The sequence below is a fragment of the Glycine soja genome, chromosome 3 (assembly GCF_004193775.1).
Source record: "Glycine soja cultivar W05 chromosome 3, ASM419377v2, whole genome shotgun sequence".
Lineage (NCBI taxonomy): Eukaryota > Viridiplantae > Streptophyta > Magnoliopsida > Fabales > Fabaceae > Glycine > Glycine soja.
Genome location: NC_041004.1, coordinates 23,435,793 through 23,448,375, shown reverse-complemented (window position 1 = coordinate 23,448,375; position 12,583 = coordinate 23,435,793). Strand labels below are relative to the sequence as shown.

General features: G+C 35.7%; 1 protein-coding gene across 3 annotated transcripts; it reads left to right on the top strand.

Annotated features, from left to right (window-relative positions):
• The first annotated feature begins 1,386 nt into the window (after positions 1 to 1,386).
• Positions 1,387 to 8,788, top strand: LOC114406312 (serine/threonine-protein kinase rio2-like). Of its 3 annotated transcripts, none has more exons than XR_003665400.1 (3): positions 1,387 to 2,512; positions 3,630 to 3,769; positions 8,391 to 8,788. XR_003665400.1 is itself a non-coding variant. In XM_028368995.1 (2 exons), exon 1 carries the CDS (start codon positions 1,665 to 1,667, stop codon positions 2,505 to 2,507), a length of 843 nt encoding a protein of 280 aa, XP_028224796.1. In that variant the 5' UTR covers positions 1,387 to 1,664; the 3' UTR covers positions 2,508 to 2,512; positions 3,630 to 5,017. The 3 variants fall into 3 exon arrangements, 1 of the variants encoding a protein (XP_028224796.1); XR_003665401.1 differs by lacking the exon at positions 8,391 to 8,788 and adding an exon at positions 5,346 to 6,070; XM_028368995.1 differs by lacking the exon at positions 8,391 to 8,788 and having other exon boundaries at positions 3,630 to 5,017.
• The last annotated feature ends 3,795 nt before the right edge of the window (positions 8,789 to 12,583 follow it).

The following is a 12,583-nucleotide window of genomic DNA, read 5'->3' as shown; positions in this document are numbered from 1 at the left end:
ACATCTAAACAAATGACTCCATTGAAACCTTATGGTTTCCCACAAAAGTTTGATGCAACAATGTTATGAGTTATAAAATCCTCAATAGTTTTGTCAAACCTTCTTAGCATAGATTTCAACATAATATTGAATGATACTCCATCGTCCACTAAAACCTTGTTAACAACCTGGTCTTCCACCATAGCAGTCAAATGAAGTGACTTCATATGATATTTCATTTCATCATTTGGTGGATCAAAGATGATGACATTGTGATGGGGAGTGAAGCAAGATACATGGGTAACCCAAACAACTTTTGGGCTTAGAGATGGGTCCTCGAAACATTCCTCTCTTGCATAATCTCTTATTATGTGACCGGCCTGATATTCCTTAGCAAATTTAGCAAGTAAAATGGAAATCACTCCACATATTATAATCTAACAAAAATGGTTGTCGGAGGTCTTTATTTATAATCTAACTACTACTAACGATTGAATTATCAAATTTTGACACAAGTACAATGAATTCCAAATTGACTAAATCTAATGGCTTCAAATGTCTTCACGTATTCCTTTTCATCAACTGCTACAATGCTATTTTGAATTTGAATTCAAACTCCATTCTGAGTGCTCTCTAATCTCATGGTTTTATATGTCTCATCAAGAATTCAAACTTCGTCAAAACTTATTATTTTTTATAACAATATCAACATTTTGAGATCTAGTATGCAACTTAATTTACTATCTCCTTGTTATCTAAATAATGTCTCTCAAGATTGTCTAAATAAAATTTTATGTACCACAGATAACAACATGCCTTTCCCATCAACTTCTCCTTGCATGAATAGACGGGATCATTAGTGTCACTCTTATCTAGTGGTTCAAATTCAATGTTAGATTTTGAAAACCCTAACTTAGAAATAGACAACTCAATTTTGCACAACCCACTCTTTTTTTTTTCAAATGTTTGTGTACCCCGATGGACTAATTGAGAATCAAGATATTCTTATATTAAAAAGAATTTATTTAAAAAAGAAAAGTAGTGTTACAATTTGAAAAAAAAAGACTAGTGTAATATATAAAATGTGTCATTGTAATGTTTTTAAATATTAAGAAAAACTAGTATAAAAAAAATAGTGTTATATATTTGGAAAAAAGATTCAAGAAATACAAGTATAATTTTTTAAAATTAAAACGAATAATCTTCAAAGATGAATTTGATTGAGTGAGATGAAATGTAATAAATTAAAAAAATATTTCAATTAAAATAAAATAAAAGAGTATTATACTCACAAATTTTTTAAAATTTATTTTTCTTTCTTAACAATTTTAACTCAACCAACCAAAGCAAGGGTAGATGTAATAATTAAAATGTAAATCCTTTGACATTATTAAACCTAAAAATAAACATGAGAGTTGTGGCACAGTTGCAGTCTCGCACAGGCTGGCGCATTTACCCACCCAGCATGTCACTATCCACCATCACCCCACCACCTCCCTACTACCCTTCCACTAACCGCCACCACTCCAACCCGCGCCACCAAATATCAACCTAACCCACCAAAACCTTTCCTTACACTCACAGCCAACCCAACCCCAACCTCACACACCCACTCGAATAATATTAACAACAACAACAACAACCCTTTGTTCCTTACACACCACACACTCTCTCTCATCTATCAAATGGCGACCCCCCCAAACGACGCCGCATCGACGAAGAAGCCACAACCCATCCCTTGGACCCACCAGGAGACCGTGCACCTCATCCGCGCCTACCAGGAGAAGTGGTACGCCCTCAAGCGGGGCCCACTGCGCCACAACCAGTGGGAGGAGGTCGCCGTCGTCGTCGCCGCACGCTGCGGCTACGACCTTGCCCACCCCGCCAAGTCCGCCCTTCAGTGCCGCCACAAGATGGAGAAGCTCCGCCAGCGCCATCGCGCCGAGAAGAAACAACAACACTCCGCCGCCGACGCGCTCCGCCCCGGCGCGTGGCAGTACAACGCCCTCATGGATGACCTTGAGCGCGGCCCCCTCCCCATCTCCGCCCTTGCTCCTCTATACAGCGACGAAGAAGAAGACGAAGACGACGACGACGCCATCGACGATCAATACGACAATGATGGCGACGAGGGTTTCATTAACATCAAGTCGAAGAGTATTAACTGTATCCTCAGCGAGAGACCTGTGAGAATGAGAAGCAACGACAGAGGGTTTTTGAGAGAGCACGTTGTTGTTGTTGAAGAAGAAGAAGAAGAAGAAGAGGAGGAGGAGGAGGAGGAGGAGGAGGAGAATGAGAATGAAGACGACGATGTTTTGGGGTTGTCGATGGAGATGAGGGTTTTCGCGGAGAGGTTTATTGGGATGGAGAGTTTGAAGATGGAGATGATGAAGGAGACGGAGCGGTGTAGGTTGGAGATGGAGAAGAAGCGGATCCAGATGATTCTGGAATCACAAAGGAGGATCGTTGATTCCATTGGTAAGGCGTTTGGGTCTAGCAAGAGGATCAAGATTACTCAACAAAACTGAAAAAGGTTTCATTTTTTTTTCTTTCTAAATTGTAATTTTAATTGAGTTTAAGTTCTATATTGTCAGTGGAAAAAAGTTATTATAAGAGGTACCACTTATACATGACAGAATGTGATTGTATGATAATCAATGCATACACTATTTACTCATTTTAAATTAGGGTTAAACATGGTTTTAGTGGAAATTTCGCTTTTGGTTCTTTTTTTGTTTGGTCTCTGTTTTATGGAAATGTGTCAGGCATGGTTCTAAATTGTGGTTGTGATTGTGGTTTCATCGCGATCCTTGACATTGTGGGAAAATGCGGCTGATACCACCACAGTTGCGGTCATGATACGGTTGTGTTGTAAGTTGAAAAGTGAAAATCCAACTGCAAATTAGAACCATGGTGTCAGGTGTAATCCCTGTAACTAATTGAGAAGTGAGAAGGAAGGAGAGGAGCCACAGATGACGCATTTCTGTAAATGAAGGATCAAGAGATGGTTTTAGTGGAAATTTCACTTTTGTTTCTTTTTTTGTTTGGTCTCTTGTTTATGGAAATGTGTCAGGCATGGTTCTAAATTGTGGTTGTGATTGTGGTTTCATCGCGATCCTTGACATTGTGGGAAAATGCAGCTGATACCACCACAATTGCAGTCATGATACGGTTGTGTTGTAAGTTGAAAAGTGAAAACCCAACTGCAAATTAGAACCATGGTGTCAGGTGTAATCCCTGTAACTAAGTGAGAAGTGAGAAGGAAGGAGAGGAGCCACATATGATGCATTTCTGTAAATGAAGGGTCAAGAGATGGTTTTCTTAGGGATTGGAAATGAAATTTCTGTATTTGGGGAGCTTAAAACATGAGTTTAATAGGTATGCACTCTCAATTAAAAAAAAATATTGTCAACGAATTAGAAATCATTCCTGACGCAACACATGTGGGTAGTTATTATAAAAGTGAATAAACTTATCATTCATGGCTGTTTGTGATCAGATGACATGTAATGTAAATGACTTTTACACTGTTCATACATGTATTATTTATTCCCAAAAACATATTTAACCTTCTTAATTATTTTTTGTTGTCTATTGTTTTTGTTCACCTGGTTTATGGATTTACGGTGACATGGTTTATCTGCCTGCAGGTTGTGAAATATAATGATCGAAATAAGCTCTGATGGTTTCCATAACAGAAGAGTCTACAAAACCAGTTGCAGATTGTGCTGCAAGTTATTTATTCTATTTATTGTTGCATTTGAAGTCTTTACTACTCACCTCAATTAGGGTAAGTTAATTTTTTTGGCATTAGTTGATTATAATGAAAATGATTTCTTTACAATATTTGTTTTTTCTTCTATTTATTAATTGAGCCCTATGAAAAAGTTCTTTACTATAAAATAGCTGCTTATCTATGCTAAGTTTGAAAGTTTGTGATAGGTCAGAATAAAGAATTTCTGTTTTTCTTCCATTTCTAATCAAGTTTCTATCATGCTGCTACATGAATTTCCCTTTTATTGCATACTGATCTTCTTAATATGCACGTGGGATGTGGTTTCTTTTTTTATATTAAACTTCGTTATGGAAAAAATCTATTAAGATGAATGCTTGAAACAAATATACCAGAAAACTATCACTTTAAAGGAAGGGTCATGTTAAATTTAACACTTTTATCTTCGCTGTCAATATTGTGACCTGTAATTCTGTACAATAGCTCAATAGATTCTACGAGCCTATGATAGTTTCAAATCTTAGAGGTAATTATGTTTGTCTGGAACCAATTAGTTGGAAAAGTATATAGGGGCATGTGCAGGAGTGATATATATCTCTAAATATATTTTACTGGAGTTCAAGGTTATTAGTAGTTGATTATGTTACTTTCCTATGCATCTTGTGCTTTTGCTGGAAAAAGTTATTTTAGGGCGTAATGATGCTGTTAGTGGTTTGAGCCTCCATTAACCCACCTATTTTCCTCTCCTGTCAAATGGCTGCTGCTTTCACTCCTCTAGGACCCCCCACGAGAAAAATATTCTGCATTTTGTCTATAGATTGCACTTGTTAATGAGGAATGGTAAAAAATTCCTCATTAAGATTTTTTCAGTATCACTCTTGCATATTGCTGATTATTGTAGCTCAAAGACAACTAGAGACATGACAAAATTGATGTTCTGTCTAACTAGTTTTAATATGGTACCAACTATGATCAAACTTTCCAGATACCAAAGAAGTCTTGACATTATCGCCATTTATTTTTATCTTGCTAATTTGAAAGATGTGTTTCTCTTAACGTCTTTGGTCAACCCTTCTGGTATTTTGTCATGTAGTTTATTCCTTGATATGCAGCAATGGCCATCTAACCTTAAGCCATTTCATGTTTTCCATTTCTATGATTTCTTTTTTGGGATGGCTTTTTGACAACATTTGAATGAGTAAGTGATAGGGTGTGCCTCCCTATCAGGGAAGTCTACGTGAGTGATAGAACCCGAACCAAGAACTTAATAAGAAAGAGCAGAACTGATTTATTATTGATGATAAAGAAATAAAAGAAACAATATAACTCAGGTAATTAGAGGAACCTGGAACCTCCTAAACAATTTCCGAATATTTCCCCCCTCCCTTCTAAATATTATCTCCTATATATAGTTTCTGCCTCCCTTCGTCAATCCCAATTATAATTAGAGTAATTGATAAATATCCTAATTAAATGTTTTAGATTTATATATGTAGTTTTTTATATTTTGTTGTCTTTTCTCTCTGCTGTAGTCATCCGTCATAGAGACAGCTTGTATTTTAACTCTCAATATATAAATACATTTCAACTTTGTGAGTGTGAGACACTCAAGTATTATAATCAAATATCGTAGTCTCAACTTGGCATCAGAGCGGGTTGATCCCACTCTGCCTGTTGTTTGCTGCCAACCGCCATCTCTGGACACCGGCCGCCACCATATTTTTTGGCGAACACCAGATCTGGAGTGCCTCTCTGAGTGAGGAAGAACCCAAGTGGTCGCGGTTTCTATTTCAGTCCCACATGCAGCTTTGTAAGGCGCGTGCAGTTCACCCACTGATCATCCATTGTTGTAATGTCACCGGACCACCACCATAGTGCTCGTTGGAGGCTCCTGTCCCTTTTAGGCCCCGATTGTCATTCCTTCCGTGTTTGGTTGGTGGGTTTGAATGTAACCCTTTGTGTCTCGAGTTTGTACATTGTTTTCGGGAAATACTTGAGTTACTGGTTCTACTGTCACTGGAAAGTTGTGTTGCTGCCACCAGCCTGCTTGTCGTTGCCTATTGGTCCTATTTCAAGTCTCCTCTCCTATTTCCCTTAGTTTGAAGACTGTGTTCAACATCTTTTTCTCTCTCTTGGGGCTTGTTCTTTTCCTGTTACACTAGGAAGTAGGAAATAGAAGTTACTTACTTGGAGATGATGACATTGATGAATGAAAGCATGAGACTAGGGTGTAGGACGTAGGAAGCATGAGACTTGGAGATGATGATGTCGATCTTTTTGTAGCCACTACTTTATGTTTTTTTTTTCATGACTTTGATTGTTTTGCTTCATATATGATATATTTTCTTATTTTGCTTATGTCACTTATTTTTACTTTAAAATACTATGTATTTTATTGATCTTGTATCTTACTATTCATAAGACAATTCGATTCACGATTCGTAAAACAGCTCTTCCGATTCACGATTTGAATCTCAATTCGATAACCATGCTTGCGAGTTGGTTCCTCTTCCTCCTGTGAAGAAGGAAGTTGGTTGTAGATGGGTATATGCTTTTAAAGTTGGTCATAATGGATAAGTTGACTGTCTTAAGACTTGATTAGTGGCCAAAGGATATACCTAGATATATATATGGTCTTGCTATGGCGATACTTTCTCTCCTATGGCCAAAATCACTACTATTCGACTCTTGTTTGCCATGGTTGCTATTGGTCATTGGCCCCTACATCAATTGGATAATAAAAATGCATTTTTTCATGGTGAATTAGATGAGGAGATTTACATACAGCAACCTCCTTGGTTTGTTGCTTGGGGGGAATCTGGTCTAGTTTCTAAGCTTCGTCGATCCTTTTACAGGCTCAAACAATCTCCACGAACTTGGTTTTGGAAAATGTCATTTTGTTCAAAGTTTTGGGCTAAAACAAAGTGAAGTAGATAATTCAGTTTTTTATTGTCATACATCTCCTGGAAAATGTGTATCTTGTTTATTTGAATGATATAGGCATCACAAGAAATGATAATGCTAAGATTTCCCAACTGAAAGAATACTTGTCCAGTCATTTTTAGACTAAAGACCTTGAGAATCTTAAGTACTTTCTTGGTATTGAGGTAGCTCAATCAAGTGAAGACATTGTGGTTTCTCAAAGGAAGTATATGCTCTTGATATTTTAGAAGAAACATGCATGAATAATTGTAGACCCATTGATAGTCATATGGACTAGAATCAAAAGTTAATGACAGACCAAGATGAACCATACTCATATCCAAAAAGATACAGAAGACTAGTAGGAAAACCCATTTATCTCACAATTATAAGACCAGACATCTCCTTTGCAAATAGTGTGGTTAATCAATGCATGCAGGCTCCTCATGTTGATCACTGGAAGGTTGTGATTTGCATTCTTAGGTACATTAAAAAGGCTCCAAGACAAGGATTGTTATAAGGACAAAGAAAATATTCAAATCTTTGGGTATTGTGATGCTGATTGGGTTGGATGCCCCATAGATAGAAGGTTCACTACTGGACGTTGGAGGCAGTATTATCTCTTGGAAGAGCAAGAAACAAAATACTATTGCTCGGTCTAATGCAGAAGCAAAATACAGGCTATATCCACAACCACTTGTGAGTTAGTTTGGATCAAACAACTTCTTCGAGAGTTGAAGTTTTGTGAAGTTAAACAAATGAAGTTGTATTGGGACAACCAGGCAACTCTTCACATTGCTTCAGATCCATTTTAACTCTCAATATATAAATACATTTAAGCTGAGTGTGAGTGTGTGAGGCACTTAAGTATTATAACTAAATATCTTAGTCTCAACTATCCTAACAAGATAAAGATCATTATCTCCTAATAATGGAAAAGATAAAGATAAGAATTCCCTAATAACAAAAAGATAGTGATCTTCTAAAAAGATAAAGACAATAGTATTCGAAAAAGATAAAAATAATGATTGCATAACTCTTTTTTGTCTTTCTTGTCACGTAGACCTCCCAAATAGGGAGGCACACCCTATCAAGTAGAAGAAAGACTAAAAAGAGTTAGGCAATCATTATATTTATCTTTGCAGGAGATTATTATCTTTATCTTTGTAGGAGATCATTATCTTTTCTATTATTAGGCAATCATTGTCTTTATCTTTTCTGTTATTAGGAGATCATTATCTTTATCTTTTTAGGATTTAATAATTGGATATCACTTTGTAAATATTTTACTGAAGTGATAATGTTTTGAAGTTGTTAACTAGTGGCGATTTTACCAGCTTAGATCTTATGTATAAAGACGTGAACAAGATTTGAATTTAAGATCTTTTGCCTTTAAGATAGTGCTTATAGTTTTGGGTTAATTATGTTTTTTTATCTCTGAACTTTTTTAACTTTTTCTTTGTAGTTTCTAAACAAAATTTTGACTAAGACCCTGTTGTTTTTGTCCGTCATCCTTTTTAGTCTTTGCACTTAATATTATTGTTAAATGATGATGTGGCATTGATTTTAATATTATTTTATTATGTTTTGTAGCGGCCATTTAAGTGATGATGTGGTTGGATGAACTTTTAATTAAGTATCAAATAGTGTTTAGTGGTTAAAAATCAATCACCCGAAATTGTTCCACTATTATTTTTAACAAGTATAAAATCCTTGAGTTCCAAATTCACAAAGACAATGTTGTTCGCGTTTGCAGCACCGATGACATCGTCGTTGGCTCCTCGATTTAGCATCACACATCACTTCCGTTCTATTATCTCGAGGGGTGGAGCAACGAATTGCAGCGTTTTTGCTGGGGTTAAAGGTTGGGGGTAGAGTGTTTTGTTTAGGAATATTTTGAACCAGTTTAACAAAGTGATTGGGTTCGCCTCGCTTCATGTTGGGGATGAGGACGGACAGAGGTTGTAACTGTAACGGTGACGGAATGGGGATAGAATGAATGAGGGGTATAGGGAGACTGATACGGAGGGTGAGAGTTCTATTATCTGGCATCCACATTTGGCAAATTCGGTCCCGCCCCTCCCCCAATTTTATTCTGCAAATGCAACTCCTCTATTATTGAAATCGTTCCCACCCCCCATAACATTTATGCCGATCTGATATCTGTTTTGTGAGCTTCACTTCAATTTAATAACATACACACTACCCACATATGCACCCGCCCAGCATCTGTTTGATCCACGACCTCAAAGAAACCAGTGCTTTCATTCCCAATTAACAACTTGACTTTAATCATCAGTTGTTCTCCTCCCATTCCTATATTGATATTTAATCCAATTCAACCCAGAAAGCAAAATAATAGAAAAACAATTTGTTTCCCTTTTGTTCCCATAAAACAATTTGCTTTTTAAAGTAGCCACTAAATGAATTTGATAAGCGTTTCCAAATCTGAATTTGATTCTCCAATCAATGTATTTCTCTTTTGTTCACTTAATAGCATGCATCATTCGTTTCATTAATTTGTTCCTCTAGTGAGTTTCTGGGACCGGCTGGGGATTCGGCTGAGAAGAGTTGGGCCTTAGTGAAGCAATTTAGAGTGTTGCTAGGTGCACCCAGCATTATTGCTGGTGCACCCAGCATTTAATTAAAATATCAAAACTGCCCCTGCACTTTTTTTGCATTTGTGATGGGTGTGTGTGAGGGTGATCCGTAAATCGTGCGGATCAAGTTGATCCGTAAGATTGATACGGATCAACTTGATCCATAAGCCTTTTACGGAACAATATGGATCAACATGATCCGTAAAAGTCTTACGGATCAAGTTGATCCGTAAAAAGCTTACGGATCATGTTGATCCTTATTGTTCCGTAAAAGACTTACGGATCAAGTTGATCCGTAAGGTTTCTATGGATCAAGTTGATCCGTAAGGCTTTTACGGATCAACTTAAATGGCTTATAGATTAAGGGTATTTTTGTCATTTTACCTTAAGTGCTGGGTGCACTAGCAATAATGCTGGGTGCACCTATCAACACCCAACAATTTATGGCCGTTGTTAGCCGTCATAAATTATTTAACACTTAATTAAAAGTTCATCCAACCAAATTCTGAAAGTTTTAAACCGCTAGAAAAATAAACACCCACAAAATGTAATAAAATCATATTCAAATCAATGTCATATCATCACTTAATGATGATATTTAATGACATAGATTAAAAAGGATGAAGGATCAAAACATTAGGGACTAAGACTGGTCAAAATTTTATTCGGAGTGAAAAGTTGAAAAAGTTAATGGATAAAAAATATAGTTAATCCTATAGTTTTGGGCTTCATATTAGTTTGGGTGATATTACGTGCACCATGCAATTGTTGGTACACCTAGTATAACATGCGAAATTCTCATTTTATCCTTTCATAAAATTGATACAGATTGGGCTTACGAATTGTCAATCTGTAAGTCTCATATAGATTGTCCAATTTTTATCTAAATTTACATGCGCATTAAATATACATTAAAAAATTTAGTGTTACATATAACGACATTAATTATTTTATAACATAATTAGTCTATTAGCTTAGTTGGTTAGAGTGTTGTGTTAATAATGCGAAAATCACATGTTTGATTCCTGTATGAGTCATTAATTTTGTATTAATAACATGTTAATAGTAAACTTGATTCCCTTAAGTAAGATCCAATAAATATTTTGTATTAATAACATGATAAAAAAAAAGATATACGAGTATTAGAATCTGACTCATTAAGTTTCTTGGGTTCAATGTTTTCCTTCTTAATCAATTAAGTATAAATAATACTCCTAATTGTTATTGTTAATATTGATTTGTTGACTAACGTGCTACTTTTTACGATAAAAATCACCTGCATATTGGAGGGACAAATAACCCATGGTTAACAAAATTATAATAACAAATTATTATTTTATACTTTAAGGAACGACATTATATAAATGATCCTCAAAGATTTTATAGAAAAAATCTCATAATGTTATGATGTTTGATAAAATAAAAAATTTGCAATTTAAGATTAGTTATTATAAGAAAAGACCGTGTGAAGCAAGTAGGTTAAGTGTGAGAAATATTTAAATTAAAAGGGATAAAATTGTAATTTGATAAAACTAACACGCACACGCACATGAACACGCACACCCCCACGCGCCCGCGCCCCCGCGCGCACGCACACACACAGATATATATATATATATATATATATATATATATATATATATATATATATGTTGATGCTCCCCAAATTGGGAGGGAACAAAAAGAAGGATTTCAAATGTGACAGGATGGAATCTTTTCCTTTATTTGCCATCTCATTTTATTCCATTTTAAATAACCGAGATAGTGAAACAACTTAAGGTTTCATGTTATTTCAACCCATTTCATCACATTTAATGTAGCTCCATGTTGAGCTTGTAGGCTTTGAATCTTCTTCGTCGATGGAGTCATTTGCTTCTTGAAGATTAATGGTAGTGAAATGGAGAAGGAGGAAAAGGTGATTGGAGACGTCACTTCAAGGAGAAGATGAGTCAAGAACAAGCTCACCACCATAGGAAGCCACGGATAAAAGCTTGAAGGTAGGAGAAGATGAGTGGAGGGAGAGGGAGAGCGGGAGAATGAAGTCTGAACTTTAAAGTCTAATTTCTCAAATGATCAAAGTTTCAAAATGCACACACAAGACTTCTATTTATAGCTTAAGTGTCACACAAAATTGGAGGTTTCACTTGAATTTGAATTTGTAGAGTTAAGTTTGGAGCCAAAATCTAACTAATTATGATTAGTGAATTTCAGCTATAGTTCATCCCACTAATCCAATATCAAATCTAAGATTTGCTTAGGTGTCATGAGACATGTAATGCATGAAGGACATACATAAAGTGTAACTATATGAAGTGACAATAGGGTGTAGCAAGCAAACACTCACCTCCCCCTTAGGCTGGTCCAAAATTTAATTGGATTGGGCTTCTCTCGAATCAATTAAATTTTTCTCCCAACATACACATCTAATGTGCACTTAATGCATATGAAATTACAAAATTATCCCTAATACAAAAATTAGTCTATGTGTCCTAAAATACAAGGACTGAAAAATCCTACATTACCAGGATACCCTAAACGTGTGGGGTACCCTACCTACACTATGAAATCCTAAAATAATGAAACCCTAATCTAATATGTACAAAAATAAGTGGATTCATACTTAGTCATGGGCCCAAAATCTACGCTAAGGCTCATGAGAATCCTAAGACCTTCTCCTGCATTCCTGGCCCAATCTTCTTGGAGTCTCCTAGCCGTGACTCTGGTGATGGCTCCCCTCCTTTAGAGGATTGCATCAACATTTCATTAATTCAAATAGTCCAATGTCATCAATGACCAATTTTAAATAACTTTGAGACTTAAAAAAAATCAACACCAAATTTGTCAACTTTGTTATTTTACCTGAAGTGTTTATTTTATCTAATTGAAGTGATAAAGAGATTCAAAACTAACTATTAAATAGACACTAGTTCATATTCAAGTGACAAAAATAACACGAGTGAAAACAAATTGTTATTATGATATTAGTTCAGAATGAAGAATTGTTCTAAGCTTAAAACGAAAATGCATGTAATTTCTAAAAAATGTTTTGACAACTAAGATGTTTGTTTCAAAAGGAGTTGCTTAGTTATAAAGTCTTAAAGAAATTTTTTGTTAAAGGTTTCATTCCAAAAGAGTGTTTAAGCTTAATGATTTCCAAAAACTGATGTGATTAAACAATTAAAGCAAGTGCAGTAAGTGGAGAAAAAGGAAGAAAATAGTGATAAAGATTTTTATAATGATTCACCACAACCTTGGGTTATGTTCAATCCTCATCCTTCAAGATGAAATTTCCACTAACATCCAATCACTATTGGACAAGCCAACCATTGAATTTCAACAACTTGTTTAC